Source organism: Madurella fahalii, assembly GCF_045866475.1.
Source record: "Madurella fahalii IFM 68171 DNA, scaffold_2, whole genome shotgun sequence".
Lineage (NCBI taxonomy): Eukaryota > Fungi > Ascomycota > Sordariomycetes > Sordariales > Madurella > Madurella fahalii.
The window spans coordinates 1,493,772-1,516,965 of record NW_027263972.1 but is presented as its reverse complement, the minus strand read 5'-3'; the positions used below and the strand labels follow the sequence as shown (position 1 = coordinate 1,516,965).

Genomic DNA, 23,194 nt, shown 5'->3' with positions numbered 1-23,194 from the left:
CACCCCAGATCCATGAGACGATTAAGCAGCTAGTGCTATCGTGACACTCGACAATCAATCATGTATATACCTCGAAATACTCGTTACCACTACAAAAGCACAATAAGCCCACCCTGTCATCACCATCCCTCCCAAAACTGTTCTGTCGTCCAAAGCTTCTGTCAAGCCTTCCTAGGACATGACGAGCCGAAAAGAACTCATAACCAAACAAGACAATGACTTGTACATGTGTAAACAACAGTCGACATACACATCCTCCCGTTTCGTTTCCTTCCCCCCCACAACCTCACCCCCAACATCAACAGCAAACGGGGTTTTCAGTGCATCTGTATCCTGCCGGCCGCCGTCCATAGAATTGTACGTAATCGAATCATGTTGTCATGAAGCCTCATCAAAGAAAAGTAGTTTCATCATCAGATCATCAGAGCGTCATAAGAGCGGACAAACAAGCCCGGTCTTGTCTGGTCTGGTCTGGTCTAGCTCGGTTTGCCCAAACCAGATACCAAAACCGGGCGGACCCCCGTCGTAGGGGAAAAGAAAAATGAAAGCAGAAGAGAGGAAAGAAATGGGGAAAAAAAGTAAAAAAATTCTAACAGTTGCAACCACGCCCATTGCTGACCCGCCGAGGGATGTACCGCCCAAGCCAAGCAAAGCCGCCCTGTCTTATCGGCCGTTTTGGAGTGGCTCGTTATTACCACCACATCCATCTGCAGACTTTGTTGTTATTGTTGTTGCCGAGTCAAGCTGCTTCAGGGACGGTAGGAAGAAGGCAATTCACAGAGGAGAACCGTATCACCAAGTGGAAAGCGGGATGTTCTCGACATCCTCACCCAGCCCGGAATCACGGTTCATGTTCTTCTTTGCCTTCTTCCCTTCCCCGCCCTCCTCCCCAACAGCCCCCGCAACCGGCGGGGATGCGGTGCAGAGCCCGCTCGGAATCCTCGGCACGAACGGAATCCCCTGGTTCGGATCCGGCATCACGCTGAGCGGCTCGTGCTGCTGCTGCATGTTGTTGACGCTCGGGCTTGTGCGCAGGCGCTGCGGGTAGTGGTAGTGGTGGTATGCTGTCGGCGGAGGGGTTACAGTCCTGATGGCGGCAGCGGCGGCGCGCCTGCTCTCTGAAGACAGACACTGCTGGACAGGAGCAGGCGGGGGAGGGTACCTGGGTTCTTCGGGCTGATCAACCATCATGGCGTCCGCGTCCATGTCCATCTCGGCAGACGGAGCAGCAGCTGGGGTAGGTGAGTGGTGCCTCCGGCCGAGACCCAGGATCCTGCGACGGCGGCCTCCCCCCTCCTTGTCCTTGGATTTGGTCAGCTTGCTGTGCTTAGCAGCCTCGCCGTCGGAGACGATGATCGACGGAGGGGCACTCCCGTTGATGGTGTTGCCTCCAAAGGTGCTGAAGGTAGGGGAGGGCATGGAGAAAAACGCCGGGCGGTTGGAAGACGTCGAATGCCGCGGCCTGCTGCTGCCGGTCGTCATAGCCGAGTAGGTATAATTAGAACCACCCGCCAGCTCGGTCGACATGCGCGAGGCCGAGTGGCGCAGCTTCTTGACCAGTTTACGCGTAGCCGTCTCCGCGTCGACGACCATGTCCAGCGACACGCCACGCTTGGTGCCGCGCTGGGGAGAGTTGGGAGACGAAGGGACGCTGCTATGCCGACTGCGTCGTGACGAGATGCGAGGGGGAGGTGGTGGGTAGACATGGAGACTAGCCCTAGGCCTCCCCGGCGAGATAGGCGTCGCCAATTTGAGCTTCTGCTGCTGATGCGCCGCCATGTGATCGGCAAACGACTTGCTCGCCTGCGGCGGCGGCGACGACATGGCCGGCACGCCCTGCGCCGCGCCAGCCCGGAGGGGAAGCCTACCGCCGCGGATAGCGTGGGCATCAAAGAACCCCGACGCGACCAAGTTCTTATAACTCTCCATGACCTCCTCACGGCTGGGGTATCCCGTGCCCGGCGGCTTGTCGTCCCCTCCGACGACGGCCCCCGCCTTTCCTTGCCCCTCGCCCTCCCCCCCCTTCGCTCTCCCACTCCCACTCCCGCCCCCGCCATACCCATAGCCCATCATCCGGCCAATACTCCCCGAACTCTTCGTCGACCTCAACTTCTCCCTCACCCCGTCCCACAACGGCGCCAGGAAACTCCCCTTCTTCGTCACAGAGCCCGACCCCGAACCCGAACCCGAGCTGCCCCCCCAGCCGGCACTGCTCCTGGGCCTCCTCAACACGCTAACACCACCACCACCACCACCTTGATGACGATGATGATGATTATGATGGTAATAATGCAGATGGTGATGCTGGTTCCGAGAAGGCGGGTAATACCGCGCCCGGGCCCTCCTCTCCCACGCGCCCACCTCGTCTCCCTCGTCGTCGCCGTCATCCTCGTCCCCCAGAGGACCCAAGAAGCCCGGGGGCGGCGCGGCGCTCACGCGGTCGTTCATCGACCCTTCCACGAAGCGGCTCTGCCCCGAGGCCGAGGTGTGGCTCCTCGGGGGCGGGTTCGGGCGCGCGCGATGGGGAGGGGGACGCGGCGGAGGAGCATCGCCGTCGTCATTCTGCTGCTGCTGCTGCTGCTGCTGCTGCTGCTGCTGTTGTTGTTGTGGTTGTTGTTGATGTTGATGTTGATGGTGATGGTGATGATGACGTAGCCGATGGTCACCGCCGCCGGGCCAGGGCGCTGAGTGGTCTTTTTGACGGGTTGCTGCCATGTGGGCGCATGTATGCAGTAGACTATTTTATTTGAGCGAGGTGGGTTTGGAACGTGGATTCAGTCTTGGTGTCTTGGTGCGGTGGGTATTGGCGTTAGCTTTGGGTGTGGCGCCGAAGAGAGGGGAAAAGGAAAAGGTGCGGAGTGTTATGTTTTGTTTGGGTGACTTGTTTACTTCTTTTTTTTTTTTTTCTCCCGCTTGATTGTAGCCGACGTCAGGCAAGGAGTGTGCCGACGACAGCAGGTTGATTGACTGATTGACCCGCTACCTCGAGAACGAAATTCCCCGAGGCGCCAGCAATGCGCGATTGCGTTTGAGTCTCAACAGCGGACTGCACAATCGATGCACATTGTTCGGGGTGCATGAACGCGACGGAAGGGTCGGGGGAGGGGGGGGCGGGCGCTCTGTTATTGACATTGTCCAGGAGCTTCCCCAGATGGTCCGAACACACCCTGTCGGCGCGCCCACCGGGCAACCGCGACGGCCGGCCTAGGCACGAGAACCTGAGCCGATCTGAGCCAATCAAGGGTCGGGCCAATCTCCTCCGCAATGTCACCCAAGAGAATCACAAGCTTACTGCGGGAGCCAGAACGTCGTGTAGTGATCCAAATGTGAAAATGTATTCCCTCAAAACCGCCAAAAAATAAAATGCCAACTGTACTAATCCTATACAGACATAAGAGAGTTATCCAAGTGCGGGATCCCATCCACCACTTCCTCCCTCCTCACCGTGATGGATAGGCGAGGTAAGCCAAATAAACCACCCCACCGACGAAGTATAATACCAACTTTGCCTAGCGTTTGCATGGCCTTCCAACAATCTGGCGCCCGGACATTGGTTTCTGTTGCTTTTTCAACCCGTCCAGCTTAACCCATAAGCCCCGCCCCCCCCCTTGTATCGAAATGGAAGATAAGAAATCAAAACCCAAGAAATGAATGTCGTAGTGCGTACCTAGGTACTCTCTTGAGGTATCCTCGCAAACGAGAAAATAAAGAAAGCCAACCAAAAGACCCACGGCAAGGAGCGCGCCCCAGGCAATCTTCACCGAATCCACCACAGCCCAGTCCAAGCCAAGCAAAGTTGAAAAGCCAGGCAAAGCAGGCAAAACAGGCAAAACAGACCCCGGAACTAGACCAGTAAAAGAACACGGCGCCCCCCATATGTACAGTTATCCAGCAAGGGGCGCCCAGTAGCAGTAGCACCGGATGTGAGCAGACAAACCAGAGCCCGCTCGCCCGCCATCCGGACCAATAACTCCCAACACCTAGCAGCCGAATAAAGCACCCACGCATCCAGCTGCCATCTAGATGTTCCTGTTGGCAAGGAGCCAGGTGCCGTCCGCACGCTTGCACCACATCTCCAGGGACTGGTGAGCGTCTTCCGACAATCCCTTGTCGCGGGCGCCGTCCTGGAACCGAGGCTGCTCGGGATCGTGCCTAAACGTCTCGTCGTGTGCCCGCTTCGTCCCCGCGTATTGGGCCGGCGGCGGCCGGTTGAGAGGGTTTAAGGAGCGGCCCGCTGGGGCCTGCAGGCCGAGGTCCGAGTGCCGTCGGGCTAGGCAAAGGCAGCCGGCCCGCACCTGGCATGCTCCCATCAATCTGCAGCCGAGGAAGCACCTGCGGCTTGGGTGGCGGCATGTGCGACTGCTTCGGCGTCGGCGGGTACGGCGGAGGCGGGAGACTCAGCGGAGGCAGCGTTACCGGCCCGGGCGCCGGTCCCGAAGTAGGCCGGTAATCGTGCTGCACGCTGTCCCTACGCGGTGCTGGCGGATTGCTCGGCGTGCGCTCCCTGGTGTATGAGGGAGGAGGCGGCGGCGGCGGCGGCGGAGCGTAAGAGGACGGGGAAGTGTAAGGGGCGGCCACTTGGCTTGGCGGATAGAGTGGCGAGGCGGGAACTGATGGCGGCTGGGCAAAGTTTTGCGGCGGCTGCGCGGGATACTGCGAGCTCGAGTTTCCACCCAAGAATTGCAAATGGCCCCCGGCCGGCGGGTTCTGAGCTGGGAACTGCGGTGGGTAGTCGGCAATCGACGGCCGGCGTTGCGGGTCGGCCGAGTACGGTGTGCGTTCCGTGCTGCCGCTCATGGATCGGGCCCGGTTGTAGTCAGGTCGTGTATCGGGCGTGGCGGTCCTCCTCCTGCGGGCATACTCGTCCTCGCCATTGTCGTAGTCCCCAGTGCCCTTGCCATCGCGGCGTCTCATCCGCACGTCACGGCGAATCCGGACGCGGCAGCCCTGCTCGGCAACAACCCGGCTGAGCTGCGTGCTCTCGGCCAGGCCGGGGAACTTCTTGGCGCTATAGACGATGAACTCCTGAGACTTGACCTCCATCCGGAAATCGAACGAGCCCCCGGTGGCCGAGTTCAAGCCCGGAACAGACGCTTTGCTGTCATCGTCGACCTCGGGGCTCTTGTCCTTATCCTCCTTGGTCTCCTCATAGAGGTTGAACGTCAGACGGTAGCGGCCCTCGTGCCTTACCGAGAGATCCGGGAAGAGGAAGTAGCCAGCCTCCTGCGGCCGGTCCAGGTAGGCCATGCCGGATACCGGCATGCCCGTGAGCACGGGTGGGGTGTTGGCGGGCGCCGCGGTGCCGCGGGCATGCGCTATCACGCGGGCATGCTCCAGAGTGGCAAAGAGGAAGAAGTTGGCATTGTACAGGAAGGTGATGTCCTTTTCCTGCGCGAGTTCGAACGTCTGACCCTCGTAGATGCGTAGCTCCACAACAGGAGGCGGATCAACGGGGCGGCGGTCGGCCGATGCTGCGAAGAGGTGTTAGATACGGCGTTTGGTCGAATGTCTCGGGGACATGTTCAACTCACATTTGGGACCCGAACCGCACGCTCTGGCACGCTCGGGCTGCTGGATGACCTTTAGGACATACCAAAGTCTCCGGCCGCCCTTGGTGTCCCGGTGCACAATGGCCGGCTGCATGCCGGGGTCGGCATCGAGTGCCGGAATGATGTGTCCGGCGGACGCGACAACTGGTGCGCCCATGGTGCTCAATTCTCACACTCGAGCTGGAACTTTGTCGGATCGATGGTCTGGAGCCACTCTGATATGACTTGACAGGTTTGACAGGCGCTAGACAGATGTGTCAGCGCTGGCGTGCATCAAGACGCTCGGTCGGAATGTCGCAATAAGTTGCAGCTCTGGTGCCCGCCGGTGCGAGAATCCAGTGCGGATGACAAGGTGCAGATGCAAAGATAGCGCGCATTCGCCGTTGCCACTTACCCAGTAGATGCGAGAATGCTGCAAAATACTTTGGGACCGATCAAAAAGAAGCAAACAAACAGAAAGAAGAAAAAAAACCCACAATCGCCGCTCGACCAGATTCCCCGAGTCCCCGACAAAGACGTCCAAAAATGAAGGGAAAATGTCCACGTCCAATTAAGATCCCCCGGGTCGAGTTTTCCTTTATCGGCGACTCGATGGGCGGCTTCCGGATGTCCTGTTCGGCCAAGTTTGTTTGAACAAGAGAACGAAGAGTCAAGCGGGATGCTGGGTCGGGTGGATTTGCTGGAGGGTTGGAGTGGAGGGGAGGAGAGGACCCAGAAACCAGAGTGACGGGTTGCTGAGAGAGCACAGTCGGATCCAGTGCTCTGCTGCGATTGGGCGGGCTGTCAGATTGGTAGCGCTCTGCGTCGTTCGTCGAATCGTCTCAGCCAGTGGACCGGTGCTGCCGCTCTGCCGCTCTGCCGGTCGCCGTAGCCAGCACTCCGGGGCGAATTGTGCCAAACTGGGCCGCGAATCTCGGTCGCGCGCGGTCGAAGTGCTGTGGCAGACCCGTGATGCAAAAGGGGACTGGACACACTGAGAGAAGGAATAGAGGGAGAGAGGAAAATCGGCATGCCTAGTAAGATGGAAGGGAGAAGGCAGGGGACTGGAAATGAACGTGGGCGCAATGTCACAGCCCGTGCATCCCAGTTGCATCTGGGAGTGGAGGCCACCCCCAGTTTGCGGTGATCATTCCGCTCTGCTTTGCTCTGGGAGCACAGTAGGCCTACAGGGAATATTGCACGGTGCAACCCGGATAACGGTCTGGCTTGACAAATCACTAGCGTGGGCGGTTCCACTTCTGACTGGACGAGGTCGCTTCCCGGCCCAGCGGAAAGGTGGAGCAGACTGTGCCCCAGGACAGTGCAAGCGTGCGGGCAAGGGGTGGCAGGGGCCCTAGGCGTACTTCCCGTCCGGGCCTAATGCCGTTTCTCCGCCCCACGAGGCCCTTGCTGGACGCCCGGTGGGCGAGTTCCTGTTGGTCAGATGGAGTGGCCCCCACTCTTTTTGATCCAGGGTTCAGGTTCTGCCGCGGTCTTGCTCTTCTTGTGGCCCAGACCATCCCCCGGAGCGTTCACAACTGGCCGCCGGACCGTGGTTCTTCGTGCGAGGTTGGTCAGCCGTCTGACTCCTCCCGCAGTGGGTGAACTCCCGAAAACCGGCGAGCTGCCCTTCTGCGACTGCAATTCCTTGCCTTGGACGCCTCTGCAATAAAAGAAACAAGAAAGTCAACGGTCACCACGACGAACCATGGAACCATGCATTCCCGTCGTGTGGCGTGTCTCGCGAGATCCGATAGACTGAAGATCACAGACGCCAATGCGACTCTGGCGTTGCAGAATTGTCCGCTAGCCACGCCCAGTGACCGAAAACGCTCGGGGCTGGCTGGCCTGCTGCCAGCCACAATCTTGCAAAAAAGGAATATAACCCCCGGCCCAGGGGGGGAGGGGAGGGGGGTGTCTGCCGTCCCGCAGGCTTCCAGGTGCAAACGCCCCGGTTTGACTGATGCCGAAGAACGGCCGCAGCTTCCAGGGAGCTTCCAGGCGTGCCGTTGACACACTGTTGGCGGTCCCTTTATTTCCCTTCAGCCTGTGGTTCCGGAACGTGCAATACAAGGCCTCGCGGGCAGAGAGCTTCGGTAACCAGGTTCAGGCGCACCCTGTGCGCTGCACGCCCCGACGCCAAGCCCCCAAGGCCGCGTGCGCACCAAGATGGTGAGAAAGGCTTTTCAACGGCGTGTCAGGGCAGCTTCCTCGCGGCGTGACGTCGTGTTTGATGCGATGCCGCAAGCGCCTTGATGAACGAAAAGCTGAATCAGGGGTTTCCCAGGCCGTCGCTTGGCGACGGGTTGCACTGCAGCGACCAGCTTTCTGGACAGCTTCAACAGTGGCCCATTTTTGGGGCTCGATTGCTTGCTGCGCCCTCCCTGCCACCCACCCGTCTGGCGCCACTTGTTTCCGAGCTCGCAGCCTCCCATCAGAGCATCCCGTCCCATGGCAAAGGAAAGCCCTGAACCGTGCACCCTCCCAAGCACACGTTTGCGGGGCGGCATCGGCAACACGCACTGTGGACTTGCAATCAATCTCGCATGTTATTGACACTGACCAAGAGTCTTTGCCCTGCCGGACAGGATCAGTGCTGAGGTATCTAGACTGTAACAATAATCATGTCCGGATGTTTTGAAACCTAGGACGAATGACGGAACATCCAACGCCAGCCGAATCACCGTCGCAACGCCCATCCACGGCAATTCCCGCCACTACCTTACAGCACAAAAGAGAAATGGCCACCTGGCGAAGGGTCACCAGGCCCAGTGCCGAGTGCCCGGGGGGCTTTGTCGTGCTGTTGTGGCAAGGCGACCGACTCGGTTCCAAGCCGGCGGTCTCTTTGACGTCGAGTTTGACATTCAGGAAACAAAGCTGGACCCATCCCTTTGAGCGATGAACCAACAATGACGGCGAAACGGGGATGCACCGTCAAGCTCTGGCAGCTCCGTTGTCATCCGCCAGTCAATACCATGTGGTTTCCTGCCAAAACTAAACGACTGACTCCATAGGCCCATGCGCCCCGCGTTCTGACACCGAGCTTGCATCGCCCCAGCGCTGCAGCTCTGCGTGTATGCCGTGCGTCCTATACATAACACGAAGAGAAGGCATCCATCCCACCAGTTCGGTCGGTGGGTGAACCGCGAGTCACACCGTGGACCGGGCGACCACACCCGACGCAACAACACGTAGCAAGGAAACCCGCAGCTCTTCCTCCCCCCCACCTTTTTTTTACCCCCTTTTGCCACCTAGAAGCATCATAGCAACATTGCTGAGACAAAAGACCGCACACGCGCGGATACAGCCTGATATTATCCGGTCCGCGGAGCTGGCTTTGCCCACCTCGGGTCCAAGAGTGGAATGAGCCGTCGAGGTTCTCGGATCGATCTGATCGAATAACCCGGGAATGTAGGGTCGCTCTCGCCACATCCCGCCTCGTCCCTTCGCTATATATCCTTCCTCCTCGTTCGGCTTTTGAATTGCAGGGCGCTGCGAAAAGCCGGAAGAAGCGCGGGATTGCACTCGCTCCGTCGCACCCTCATTCTCTGGCAACCCTTCTCGATGTGTGTGCAACAAGCAACATCGCCATCGCGATTCATGGATTCGATCCAGCAGCCGCCATGCCAAGCGCCAAGTGCCAAGTGCAATCAATCCATCCGACAAACCGCTTCTGCTTCACGAACAGTGCAGGCCAACAGTCCCAGCTGCATGCGCTTGTGCGGCTTGGGCATGCCGTCGTAATCAGCTAAAAGAAAAGGATGGGTCACCTTCCGCTGTCGGCACCCGCTTCGAGGTCGGTCTCTGCCTTGACGGGATGCCGGGGTGTGGCCCGGACAGGTAATACTACCCATGATGCGGATACCGCCGCGATTGAACTAAGCGTGTACCGTCATAGCCGGACAACGTCCGGAATGCGGAGACTAGGCGAGCAGGCAGAGGGATAGTGAAGTAGCACAATGGCCGTACATGCACCCGTGTACGACGATATAAAACCCCCATCGTCTTCCTGGGAGGGCGAGGACGACACAGTGGCTGTAGGCGACACTGCCGAATACGCAGGGCCCAGAACCACATGGGGGAAATGGACAAATCAGATCCCAGATGGGACAGTCCGGGCAGGCAGCAGATAAGCGAGCAAAGTACTCACCGGCCTGGCTGATGTTGAGTCTCAGACATCTTGCCGGAGAAATGCCTGGTTAAAGAGAGAATCACTTCGTCTACACTGTCGAGACAACGGCAGTTTTCATTTCCCTTCTGAATAAAAAATAACTCGCATTGTCTTGCCCTTGCCGGTTTCCCGGATACGTAACAGACTGTGAAGTCGTATCAGAGAGATGCCCATCATGTGGCCGCCGTTCGCTCCGTACCCGGTAAAGTGGACTCCCACCCCTTTTTGCCCCATTCGATAGACAGATGAGCCACATGACGGCGATGATCATCACGACTTCGTATTGTACCTTTCGCCATGTCACTGATACGAGTATCTCACATCTGACCTGGCCCTTTTTTTCTCATGAAGCGCCCGTCACATGTCACCCGATACTGAGCTATGCAGACACCCGTCCACCGCGGCGGGTACTGTGCCGAGAACTTGGGATGTGGCGTGTTTTGTTGCTGTTGTGTCCCGTGTTTCATTGAGTTCAGAGAAATTTTCGGGTTCTCCCTGGAGAACCAGCCAAGGAGGTGTTGGAATCTATGACTCGCCTGCATTGGCAATGTGCGTCTCGAGTCATTGGATGGGGCGAGTGGCATCTCTCTCAATGTCGACTTGAGGTCCCGTGGGCTCTATCAAGAAGGGAGATATTTCACCCTGGGCAACCTGGCACCGTCTACTTCTATGCTTGGGCCCACGCAAACACCTCTACTCGGTCTCGCTTGAACACCGGAAACCTCATACCATTGCTTGTCAGTCACAAGCCGGTTCGAGTGAGAGGCGTTCTTAGCTACCCATCAGCATCCCAGTACGCCCTACTGAGTAACCAATGTAACACCTATAGAACGTGCCACAGGGCCACCTAGAATCACGACAAAAAAACCCGCCATTAGCCCGAGGGGGTTACACGCACACAACCGAGCTACCCTTACCGGACCGAATCCAGACATACCGGGCGAAAGAGCAGTTCGAACACCACACTCTGCGGCTGCTCCAGCAACTAGATGTCTTTCTCGTATCCGCCCCGGACAATAACTCCAAGGTTCTAAGTGTGCCAGGAACCCCACCGTATCACCCCATAGAGAAGTAGCTGCAGCCCGTCTCTGCTGTCCTCTTTCTCATTCCAATCCAGCGGCAGTGATGATACCACACTGCTGGCAAGGGTGAACGAACGATACACAGGGAATTATTCCCAAGAACCGATTGACTGGTGTGGCTTGCACGACAGTACAGCGTCGTGAACCTACGCCACACCTTGTTTTGTTTTGCTATGCGTCTCTGTGTCTCCGTGTGCAGTAGGACAGACAGGACTGAAGGTCACGTCTCGAGATGTCCGGCTACGGAGGCATTTTACGTGGGCCGCAGCGCGGGTGGTAGTGACTTAGATGAATGCATTTGGAGGCGTAGTGGTGTAGCGATGGAAAGGGGAATATAATAAATAAATGATAGATAGCGTAATTAGATGGAAAGAGAGTGCGGGAAGGATATGAGAAAAAGAAAACAAAATCGGAAGGAAAGTCCTGAAAAAAAGCGAGAAAGGCAGTAGAAAATCGGAAGTAAGAATCGGGAGCCAGGAGGTCCGCATCAAGAATCGCAGGGAATGGAGAGGTACAGTTACCGACATGAACGGAGAGCACGCATAGATCGAAGAAACAGAGAGCTCACCGGCTCGCCCTGTTGACAGTCAACGGAGGGGTATCGTCTGTTGGGTGCGTTTTGAACTAGGAAGTCATAGGACTCCCGTATCGATGGCCCGGGTCCCTGAGGCAAAAGTAATCCACTTCCATAACATCTGACTGCCATTGGATCCCCTCCCCCAGTTGTTTACCAACTCGACATGCTCTCCTGCCTCGACTAGATTGGCAATGTCACTGTGTCCTTCTTTGCAGCCCAAATCCACCCATGAAATTCAGCCGTTAACAATACTGGCGCACGAACCACAACAGCCCAGGCCTTATCCTAGATGATGGGCAAAGTCTCTCGAGACAGGGCAATGGCAAACCTGTTAAATCCCAGTCCGGTCCCAAATGGCATACTTCCACAAGGCCCATCAAATTGCCGCGCCTCGCCCCTTAAACAAGAAAAGAAACACGGTGGGAGCCTCATGCAGCCGCTTAATCCGAATACATCCATACAATCTACCTATGGTGCTCTCCCAGCCAGCAATGCTCAAACCGTAGACCCAACAACGAGGAAACCCAAGTCCTTCCGGCCATGGATATCATTCACTTCACCAACAGTGCCCCCCGTAAACTAGACATAACAATCTCCCTATTCTTCACTTCCTTACAACATGCCCTCAGCAGACCGACATACTAGCACCCCTTATCCCACAGGCCCCGCGGCAATCCATCACCGTAACTCCCCCATCTCCCTCTCAATCCCACTCCCATTCGCCCCTACCACCAACCCCATCCCACCAGATCCTTCCGTCGCAAACGCCTTCCGGTACTGCGAACAGTTAGCATCCGCCGTCTTACCACACCGCACCACGGACTTCAACAAGGAAAGGTTGGACAAGGGGGGGAAGAAGAAAAGGAAGAAGAAAAGGAAGAAGAAAAGGAAGAAGGAAAAAAAAAAAGAAAGAAAAAGAAAAAGAAAAAGGAAAAAAAAAGCCCACTTACCGCGAAAACAAAATTCACCACTAACGCCACCATCAACGCGGCACTAACCATCAGAGGCCCGCCCATAAAATCAAAGTCCTTGCCGCTCCTCGCGACAATCATCTCGCGCCGGCGGTTCAGAGCCCACCAGCTCCAGCCGCCCGCAAACGCCGCGATGCCGATGAAGGCCGCCCCCATCCCCTGCGCGACCAGGTTGCCCTGCCCGCCGCCGGCCGAGTACAGGCTGACGGCGAGCCCGCCGAGCAGGACGCAGATGTGCTGCCACTTGAGGAAGGTGCGCTCGTTGGCGAGCCAGACCTTGGGCTCGATCTGCAGCGGGCCCGCGTTCTTGATCCATTCCGTCGGCTCGACCACCCCGGGCGGGAGCGAGGTTCGTTGCTGTTGCTGTTGCTGCTGCTGCTGCTGCTGCTGCTGCTGCTGTTTGGCGCGCGAGTATTTGGTGAGGGAGAAGCCTGGGAAGACGGAGGACAGGGTGCCGTAGTTGATTGTAGTAGTAGTAGTTGTTGTTGTTTGATAGGTGGGGGTATGGGGGGTTTCGGCTGCTGTCTGGTTAGTAGTTGTAGTTCTGGCGGCGGCAGCATCGCTCGGCTCGCCTGCCTCGTCGCGGCCAGCAACACTGCCCCTCGGGGCGGTGGCAGACAGGGGAGTATGCGGGGACGCGGCGTCGGCGGCTAGCCTGTCGGCGAGGTACGATCTGGCGACGGGTGAGCTGCGCGAGGGCTTGTACGAGCCGAGTTTGGTCCCCAGAAAGCTGCCCACGACCTGCTCGTTCTCGGCCCGGCGAGCCCGGCGTTCTTCCTCCTCCTCAAACGCCACCTGCGGATCCTTGCGGATGTCGGTGTCGAGGTCGCTGAGCCAGAACGGTAGGCGGTTGACGTAGTCCTCAAAGAGCGAGGCGGTGCCGTGGACGAACTTGGAGAAGCGCGGGCAGGGGTGCACGAGGTGGGAGCCCATCAGGTCTTGGATCCACGAAGGGCGCTTGTTGCGGTTGTTGTTGTCCTCCTTGAGCTTGATCTCGAGGACGGCATAAGGGAAGCGCGAGACCTCGCTCTGGTTAATGTTGCTGAAGGGGTACGTCATGTTGCTGTTGTCGATGTCGGCCCGGTGCCAATTGCCGGGGTCGCGGCATGGCCGGGACTGGTCGAGCGTGTCCTCGCGGATGAAAGCAATGTCCGTGTCGATCGAGATGCGGACGCGGTCGTCGCCCGGCTTCTGGAAGGCCGTCCGTACGTAGTTGGCCCGCACCAAGGGCTCGAGTTTGCGCGAGTGGATAAACTCCTGGATGGTGTCTGCCGTCGACTTGAACTCCTCGACGTCCTCGGCCTTGTGTCCCTTTCTTTCCATCTTCTGCACCGACTTCTCCATCTTGTACTCGCCGTCGAGGAAGGGCTTGATGTACTTCTCCTTGATGGCAAACTTGCGCTCCTCGCTGCTGCCGTTGTCGTGCACAATCTTCTGCTCCAGGAAGATGTCGGGCCGCTCGCTCAGGTGACCGTACCAACGGAGGCGCAGCGACGAGGCCTCCATCTTGCGCTCGACCTTGTGGGAGTAGAGCTCGAACTTGGAGTTGTCAAAGTAGAGCGACGTGATGGTCGGGTCCTGCTGTCCATCCACCTCCTTTGCCGACAGCTCGCTGTAGACCAGCGTCGGCAGGCGGCGGAGGATGTACGTCTTGACCTCGAGAAGGTTGTCCGGATGCACCCAGAACTTGTGGGCCGTGTATCGCTCGCCGTTGTGCGTCTCGGGCTGGCTGTCGGGGTCAACGGGATAGGATTCCCCGGCGCCGGGCTCCTCCAACTGCTGGCGGATGGCAAAGTACATGAGTGACAGCTTGTTGAGCAGCGGCGAGTAGGCTTGTTCCGAGTTGAAGGGCCGTTGGGACAAGTTCACCTGCATTAGCGGCCGAATCTTGTAACGGTCTCCGCGTTTCCGGTCGTGCTTCTTGACAATCTTCAGAAAGCCCGTGTAGTTCAGGTTGCTGTACTTTTGCAGCTCCTTGACCTCGTTCGTGATGGTGTCGAGCTCGGCCTCGAGGTTCTTGAGGGCCTGGGTATTGGCGTCGTTCTTCTGCTCGCCATCCTCGGCCGTGGGCAGCTCCTTGAGCTTCTCAAAGGCGTCGTCGACTCGCTGGCGCAGCTCGTTGACCTTCTCGGCCTGGAACTGGGCTACCTTCTCGAGCTGCTCGTTGAAGATCTCGTCGCAGAAGCGCTTCTCGTCGTCCTCGGTCCAGGGCTCATCGTCGTCTTCGTGCCTGTCTTCGCGCAAGATGCTCTTGAGCTTCGCATAGTCGATGTATTTGTCCTTCCACGGCGCGTAAACCGACTGCCGCAGCGTCTTTCCGAAGCGCATTGTCGCGGTTCAGCTACAGAAAAGCTCGGTAATATCGTACAAGATCCCGAGCCGGTGTGAGGGGTTGATTCTCAGTGGGAGGCCGAGGAAGATACGGTTCCCGGACTCGTCGTCATGACCAACCGCCCCCCCACACACCCCAAACGGCACGGTCTCGAGGTGCAACGCAGCGGCCCCACAGTACCGTTTGCCCCATGTGCCTACCACTAGCCGAAGACTTGGGCGCACACCTCAACTGCATACGTAATGAACACCACAACGAGGTGATAACCATGAAACTGTGCTCTATCTCTACAATCCTTACCTTTAAAATTCTAGTAATATTCAAAATGCGCTAATCGACCCATGAACATGAGCGTCGCATCTCCTACTTAACCTGCAAACCGCTGTACTCGAACTAACAGCCAAGCCCGGCTTACCCCCTGCCTACCTTTGTACCCCAGCCTTCCGTGCCATTGACCAATGAGTGCATCCACGTGGTCTTGGCAAAGAGAATCACAAGAAATCTGGGTGCCAAGCGGGTTGCGCAACTATTTTGGTTCAGGTACAAAAGCACGCAGGTGGTTCTTGATCTCACTAGTAAATATAGACGCCAAAAGAGCAAGTACGCGCTACCGTCGCCAATGCATGACGTTCGCAAAGCCAATGCCGGAACTGCTAGCGGCAAAAAGAAAATGGTATCAAAATCAGAAAAACAACCTGTGCTGGTATCCTCCGCCTAACATTTCAGTGACCATGATGCGGGAAAGACCCGTATCGCTCGTTTGACCATCGTTCCATCGTTCCATCCTTCATGCCTTCATGGCCCCTTAAGCAACCACCGGCTGAGCCAGGGGAAGAATCTCCTTAGCCGTGTGCTTGACGATACCGCCCGTGACAGGCAGGTTTGTGCATTTCTCGAGGTACAGGTCAACCTCGCGCGCAGCCTGGCGGCCCTCGTTAATACCCCTAAAAACAAAACAGTTAGCATTCTTGTGACATTCGACAAGTCCTCGTCTGCAGCAACTTACCAGACAATGAGCGACTGCCCACGGCGGCAATCGCCAGCGGCGAAGATGCCCTCAACGTTGGTGCTGTACTTGCCCGGCGGCGTCTTGACATTCTTACGGCCATCCTTCTCAATCTCATCGCCGAGAACGCGCGCCTCGGGTCCGAGGAAGCCCATAGAGAGGAGAACAAGATCAGCAGGGAAGAACTGCTGGGACCCATCCACCTTCTTCATGTCCCAGCCGCCGCTCGGCGACTTGGTCCACTCGACGCGCACCGTGTTGATGCCCTTGACCTTTCCGCTGCCGTCGTCGACAAATTCCTCAGACATGATGCAGAACTCGCGAGGGTCCTTGCCCATGTGCTGGCGCACCTCTGTGTGGCCGTAGTCCACCCGGTAGATACGCGGCCACTGCGGCCACGGGTTGTCGCGCGCTCGCTCCGGCGGCGGTTGCGGCAGCAGCTCAAAATTGATGACCGACTTGGCGCCGTGACGGACCGAGGTGCCAATGCAGTCATTTCCGGTATCACCGCCGCCAATGACAACCACGTGCTTGTCCTTGGCCGAGATATAAGCGCCGTCGGCAAGCTCCGAATCGAGCAGCGACTTGGTATTCTTGTGCAAGAACTCCATGGCAAAGTGAATGCCCTCGAGGTTCCGTCCCTTAACAGGAAGATCACGAGCGACCGTCGCGCCAGTCGCAATGATGACGGCGTCATTCTGCGCCTTGAGGTCCATGAGCTTGATGTCCTCGCCGATTGCAACGCCCGTCTTGAAGTTGACTCCCTCAGCGGCCATGAAATCCGTGCGCCTCTTGACGATGCGCTTGTCAAGCTTCATATTGGGAATGCCATACATGAGCAGGCCACCAAGACGGTCGGCGCGCTCATACACGGTAACAGTGTGACCGGCCTTGTTCAGCTGGTCCGCGGCGGCGAGGCCGGCAGGGCCCGATCCGATGATGGCAACCTTCTTGCCCGTGCGCACCTTGGGCGGGTTCGGAACCATCCAGCCCATCTCGAATCCACGGTCAATGATGGCGCATTCGATGGACTTGATGCCGACGGGGTCCTCGTTGATGCCGAGTACGCAGGCGCCTTCGCAGGGAGCAGGGCAGACACGGCCAGTGAACTCCGGGAAGTTGTTGGTCATCAGCAGACGGTCAAGAGCGTCACGCCACTGGTTCTGGAAGACCAACTCATTCCACTTGGGGATAATGTTCGAGATCGGGCACCCCGTATCAGACTGGCAAAAGGGCACACCGCAGTCCATGCAGCGAGCTGACTGGTACTTGAGCTCATCCTCGTCAAGTCTCTGAGAGAGCTCGGCCCAGTCCTTGGTCCGCGTCTTCGCACTGCGGTACTTCTCAGACCGCCGCTGGTACTTCATGAAACCTCTAGTCTTGTCCAGTACCAGTGCCTTTTTCTTGTCCGCGGCATTGTCGCTGATGCTCTCTTCAATGTCCTGGAGTTTGGCGCCCTTCTCCTTCTTCTCTTCTTTCTTGGGTACGCCAGAGATAATGGGAAGATTGTACTCGGCCCGCTTGGCCTCGGCTGCCTTGGCAGCCTCCTCTTGCAGGACGCGCTTGTAGTCGACGGGTAAGACCTTGACGAACCGGGGCAAGGCACGGTTGAAGTCCACCAGGACGCGGGCAGCGAGCTCTGAGCCCGTGTAATGGTGGTGGTCCTCAATAAGGCCGCGCACAAAAGCGATTTCCTCGGGATCCTCCAGGCCAGAAGCCTCAACCATCTCCGTGTTGAGCTTAGAGAGGAAGTCTTGCTGGATATCAAGGACATATGCAATACCACCAGACATGCCTGCCGCGAAGTTGCGGCCAGTGCTGCCGAGGATGACGACGCGGCCGCCGGTCATATACTCGCAACCGTGGTCACCGACGCCTTCAACAACCGCCGTTGCACCCGAATTACGCACAGCAAACCGCTCCGCGGCGACACCACGGAAGAAGCAAGTGCCGCTCGTGGCCCCGTACAGGCATACGTTGCCAATCAGGATATTCTCCTCGGCCTTGAAGACAGCCGATCGCGGCGGGTAGATGATGAGACGGCCGCCAGACAAGCCCTTGCCGACGTAATCGTTGGCATCACCCTCAAGCTCCAGAGTAATGCCGGGGGCAAGGAACGCGCCGAATGACTGACCGGCAGAGCCCTTGATGTTGACGTGAACAGTGTCCATGGGCAATCCCTCCTCTCCGAACCGCTTGGATATCTGGTATGAGAGAGAAGTACCCATGGCGCGGTCGGTATTGACAATGTCGCATTCGATACGTGCGGGTAGGCCCTTGTCGAGCGTCAATTCGGCCTCTGTGATCAGCTTGTTGTCGAGGCGAACGTAGAGACGATGGTCCTGCTTGCGGACGTTGAAGGTGGCAACGCCCGGCCGAAGCTTGTGGGCCGGAGTGAGGATGAGAGAGAGGTCAATGTTGGCAGTCTTGTTCGTCCTCAGATCGTCGCGGACCTTGAGAACCTCGGCGTGGCCAATCATTTCATTGACCGTGCGGAAGCCAAGCCTTGCCATAATGGCACGGAGCTCGTTGGCGACATAGTAGAAGAAGTTGATGACATGCTCTGGTGTTCCCGTGAACTTCTTGCGGAGCTCCGGATCTTGGGTAGCGATGCCAACAGGGCAGGTGTTCCTAGAAACCTCGGCATTAGCACCGGGAATTGAGATGGAAGGCGGCGCACAAGGACGCTAGGGGAAGGAAGGAACAACAGGTGGATAATAGGGAAAGCGAGGGAAAGAAAGAAGGAGGGAAAGAAAGAAGGAGGAAAAAAAAAGAAAAAATGAAAAAATGAAGAAAGGGAGAAAAGGAGGAAAAGGAGGAAAAGGAGGAAAAGGAGGAAAAGGAGGAAAAGGAGGAAAAGGAGGAAAAGGAGGAAAAGGAGGAAAAGGAGGAAAAGGAGGAAAAGGAGGAAAAGGAGGAAAAGGAGGAAAAGGAGGAAAAGGAGGAAAAGGAGGAAAAGGAGGAAAAGGAGGAAAAGGAGGAAAAGGAGGAAAAGGAGGAAAAGGAGAAAAAGGAGAAAAAGGAGAAAAGGGGGGAAAAGGAGGGGAAAAAAAAAAAAAAAAAAAAAAAAAAAAAAAAAAAAAAAAAAAGGAAGAAAAAATCAGGAAAAATCGGGAGAAACCAGGAAAACGCAGGATGGGATAGAAATAAAAGAAAAGGAAGCTCACAAGTGGCACTTGCGCATCATAATGCAGCCCATGGCGATCAAAGGAGCTGTGGCGAAGCCCCATTCCTCCGCACCAAGCAAACAGGCGATAGCGACATCGCGTCCGGTCCGAAGTTGGCCGTCCGTCTGGACCACCACGCGGCCGCGGAGATCGTTCAGCACAAGCGTCTGATGGGTTTCAGCCAGACCCAACTCCCATGGAAGACCCGCGTACTTGATACCCGTCCACCGAGAGGCACCGGTACCACCATCGTGGCCCGAGATCAAGATGTGGTCGGCCTTTGCCTTGGCGACACCAGAAGCGACGACGCCAACGCCAGTCTCTGACACCAACTTTACGGACACGCGAGACCGCGGGCTGGAGCACTTGAGGTCGTAAATGAGCTGCTTCAAGTCCTCGATGGAATAGATGTCGTGGTGAGGGGGGGGGGAGATCAAGCCGACGCCGGGCGTGGAGTGACGGGTGCGAGCGATGGACTTGGACACTTTGTGCCCAGGAAGCTCACCACCCTCACCCGGCTTGGCCCCCTGGGCCATCTTGATTTGAAGCTCATCAGAGTCGGCCAGGTAGGCAGAAGTGACACCGAAGCGGCCAGAAGCGACCTGCTTGATCGCTGAGCGCATGGTGTCTCCATTGGGCATGCGCTGCGAACGCTCGGGATCTTCACCACCTTCACCCGTGTTGGACTTGCCGCCGAGCCTGTTCATAGCAACAGCCAGGGTAGAGTGGGATTCCATCGAGATCGAACCGTACGACATGGCGCCGGTGCAGAATCTCCGCACAATTTCGGTCCACGGCTCGACTTGGTCGATCGGGATGGGGTTGCAGTCTTCGAACTTGAAGTCGAGCATACCACGGAGCGTGCAAGACTTGATCTGCTCGTACTCAGATAGAGAGTAGGCCTCGTAAGACTTGTCGTTCTTGGTGCGAACCGCATCCTGAATGTTGGCAATGGATGTGGGATCGTTAACATGGGCCTCGCCGCCATCGCGCCAGTGGTACTCGCCGGACTCTGGAAGAGCATTGACGCCAACAGTGTACCGTGACGGGAAGCCACGCTCGTGGAGGCGGAAAGCGTCCTCGGCGATGAGCTCAAAAGTGACACCCTTGATGCGGGAAGCAGTTCCGCGGAAGCAGCGGTCGACGACAGTGTCGTCCACACCAAGGGCTTCGAAGATTTGAGCACCCTTGTAGCTGGCTAGTGTAGAAATACCCATCTTGCTCATGACCTTGAGGATGCCACCGTCACACGAATGCTTATAATTGTTGATGAGAGCCTCGTCCGTGAGCTTCTTCTTGATCAGCTTCTCCTTGTTGAGCTTCAAGATGCACTCCATGGCGAGATACGGGTTGATGGCGTCGACACCATAGCCGAGCAGGACGCACATGTGGTGCACTTCGCGGGCCTCGGCGGTCTCGACTACAAGGGCGGCCATCGCGCGCCACTTATTAGCAACGAGGTGGTGGTGGACCATACCCGCGGCAAGCAAGGTAGAGACGGCAACTCGATCCTTCGACGTGTTCCGGTCGGACAAGACGATGATGCGATCCCGAGCCTCGATAGCGGCTGTAGCCTCGTTACAGATGTAGTCGAGATGCTTGATGTAACCTTGAACACCGTCCTTCTTGGGGAATGTGATGTCAATCGTCTTAACGGTCCAGTCAGGGTGGACAGTGGACATGTTCTTCATGGCATTGAACTCCTCGATCGAGAGGATGGGGCTAGGCAAGAGGAGCCTCCCGCACTGGCTCGAATCCATCTCGAGAAGATTGCCCTGAGGGCCGATGTAGCACTCCAGGGACATGACGATCGACTCTCGGATAGGGTCAATTGGCGGGTTGGTCACTTGGGCGAATAGCTGGCGGAAGTACTCGTAGAGGAGTTTGGGGGCTTGCGACAAGCAGGCAAGGGGGGCGTCGTTGCCCATGGAGCCGAGCGCCTCCTTCTCGTCCGAGGCCATAGGGGCAAGTAACAAGCTGACCTGCTCAAAAGTGTAACCGAAAGCATGCAGAAGCGGGTCTTCCTGCAGCTTCGAATCGTCGGGCTTCGCGGACAGATTAATGCTCTTGTCCTCGGAGATCTTTTCCAAGACATTGGGCATTGTGATCAGATTCTCATCAAGCCATGCCCTGAAATCCTGACGGCTTGAGACAGCTGCCTTCAGCTCACTGTCGTCAATGATACGGCCGGCTTGCGTGTCGACTAGAAGCATGCGGCCGGGTTGCAAGCGGCCTTTCTGCACGATCCTCTCAGGCTCGACGGGGATAGTGCCGACTTCCGAAGCACAGATGATCCGATCGTCGTCCATCACATAGAAACGGCAAGGCCTGAGGCCGTTACGGTCAAGATTGGCACCGCAAAACCGGCCATCGGCGAAAGTGAACAAGGCCGGGCCGTCCCAGGGCTCCATCTGGCAGGCGGCCCACTCGTAGAATGCAGCCTTCTTGGGGTCCATCAACGTATTACCTTGCCAGGCCTCGGGGACCATCAGCATGACGGCCTCGGGCAGCGAGAGCACGCCGTTGATGGTAAGCAGCTCCAATACGTTGTCGAAAGCAGCTGAATCGGAGCCGCCATCTTCGACGATGGGATACAGCATCTCCAGCTCATCACCAAAGACGTCGGACTGCATGACACCTTCTCGGGCGCGCATCCAGTTCTTGTTCCCGCGGAGAGTGTTGATTTCACCTAGCGAGACAGCTGTTAGCGCTCGACTTTCGTGTCGCTAGTGTAGTCTACCGCCTTACCATTGTGAGCTGCCCATCGCAGAGGCTGGGCACGATCCCAGGAAGGGAACGTGTTAGTGGAAAAGCGCGAGTGCACCAGGGCAAAGTGAGCCTCGTATGAGGCATCCACCAAATCATAGTAGTATTGGTAGACCTGAACCGGCGCCAGCTGCCCTTTGTAGACAATATTCTTGTTGGAAAGGGAGCAGATGTAGAACCAGTTCTGAAGCCCGATAGTATGCGTTGCCCGCTTCCGGAGGACGAAGAGCTGCCTCTCGAACTGCCTCTCGTCGAACTTCTCCGGGTCTGTCACCTCAGGGGCGTCCCCTGAGCCGTAAGCAGACTGCAGCACGACGAACGGCTGCAGAATAATGGGTTCCCGCGAGGCCGCGGCAGGGCCAAGGAGAGTAGAGTCAACGAGAGGCTCTCGCCATCCCAGGACCCTCAAGCCCAAGGATTCGGCAATATCTTCCAACTGCCGCTTGGACTCGTGCAATGTCTCCTGATCGGGCTTAAAAAACACGTTCCCCACAGCATACTGGCCCGGAGGAGGAAGCTTAATTCCCTCTTCGCGCTCAAAATTCTTCACAAAGAACTTGTGGGGAATAGACGTCATGACACCGGCACCATCGCCATCGCGCGCATCGGAACCCACCGCACCACGGTGGGTCATGTTGCACAGGAGGTTGCGGGCTACAGATATCAGTACTTCGACCATCGCACTGAGGAATGGAAAGGCCTACCATCGCTGACAATTTTGTGGCTAGGCTTGCCCTTAATGTGGCTTTGCGATGTTAGTGCCAGGTCGGGTTGCTGTGATGGCTGTGACTTACCAAGCGAAGCCCACTCCGCAAGCATCTTTTTCGAGTGAAGGGTCATACAACCCCCTGGCAAAGCGAGTTAGCGGCTAAGCAACTTTGGACCATGGGGATAGGCACGTACTGCTTCACCGGGAGGGCACCTGCCCATGAGCTGTTGTTTTCAGTCTGATACTCATAGGGGTGGTATTGCTCTGATTCGGCTTCAAGGTGCAGCTGGCGATCATCAAAGTCCTCGGTCACCTTGACCGCACCCATGCTAGGCAAGCGTCGCTCGAGATACGCCCGTAAGGAATCCTCTGAGCGCTTGTTTGCTTGGCTGCCGCGGCGCGAGTCTGGCACAAGCAGGCAGATACCAAGCGTGCGCCGTGAACTGCGAGACGATGATACGGTCTATACTTAGTGATCGAACCCGTTAGCTTCAGAAGCTCAATGAGAATGAACCCAAATGGCGCAATATATCATGTGTTAGCGCTAGACGAAATGATGCTAAATCCGCGGATCTTGTGGGACGGTCGGGACCTTGGGCGCAATGAGTCAAGGTGGGGGACTGATAGATGGGCATCCCGAACACCGGAGAGCCATTAGCCATTGGTGACATAGGACTTGGAAGGCCAGTTGTGAGACCCGGCGGTTGGGGACCGGCGCTCGGTCGACGGAAGCTCCCCATCTCTGATGGATCATAACGATGAGGCGGAGGAGACAAATTGCATATAGCATCAAGCTTGTTCCGGCTGTTGCTGGTGGGTCCTGGGTCCGAAGTGCTGGAATTGACGCAAAGCGGGTGCATCATGGCTCTGTAGAGTCACAGTGGT

At 57.2% G+C, this 23,194-nt stretch overlaps 4 protein-coding genes across 4 annotated transcripts; all 4 read right to left on the bottom strand.

Moving 5' to 3' along the window:
* Nucleotides 1-792: 792 nt before the first annotated feature.
* MFIFM68171_03190 (uncharacterized protein) lies at nucleotides 793-2,715 on the bottom strand (the record flags this gene model as incomplete). Its single annotated transcript, XM_071058611.1, has 1 exon — nucleotides 793-2,715. The coding sequence occupies one exon, from the start codon at nucleotides 2,713-2,715 to the stop codon at nucleotides 793-795; it is 1,923 nt and encodes a 640-aa protein (XP_070914712.1).
* Nucleotides 2,716-4,019: 1,304 nt separating this feature from the next.
* Nucleotides 4,020-5,706, bottom strand: MFIFM68171_03189 (uncharacterized protein; the record flags this gene model as incomplete). The annotated part of the gene is made up of 3 exons (XM_071058610.1): nucleotides 4,020-4,234; nucleotides 4,296-5,471; nucleotides 5,532-5,706. 3 exons carry the CDS (start codon nucleotides 5,704-5,706, stop codon nucleotides 4,020-4,022), a joined length of 1,566 nt encoding a protein of 521 aa, XP_070914711.1.
* Nucleotides 5,707-12,036: 6,330 nt separating this feature from the next.
* On the bottom strand, nucleotides 12,037-14,657 carry VTC2 (Phosphate metabolism transcription protein; the record flags this gene model as incomplete). Its single annotated transcript, XM_071058609.1, has 2 exons — nucleotides 12,037-12,135; nucleotides 12,309-14,657. The coding sequence occupies 2 exons, from the start codon at nucleotides 14,655-14,657 to the stop codon at nucleotides 12,037-12,039; spliced, it is 2,448 nt and encodes an 815-aa protein (XP_070914710.1).
* Nucleotides 14,658-15,466: 809 nt separating this feature from the next.
* Nucleotides 15,467-22,637, bottom strand: GLT1 (glutamate synthase [NADH]; the record flags this gene model as incomplete). Its single annotated transcript, XM_071058608.1, has 7 exons — nucleotides 15,467-15,605; nucleotides 15,668-18,298; nucleotides 18,835-21,523; nucleotides 21,583-22,254; nucleotides 22,305-22,345; nucleotides 22,395-22,448; nucleotides 22,504-22,637. 7 exons carry the CDS (start codon nucleotides 22,635-22,637, stop codon nucleotides 15,467-15,469), a joined length of 6,360 nt encoding a protein of 2,119 aa, XP_070914709.1.
* Nucleotides 22,638-23,194: the final 557 nt, after the last annotated feature.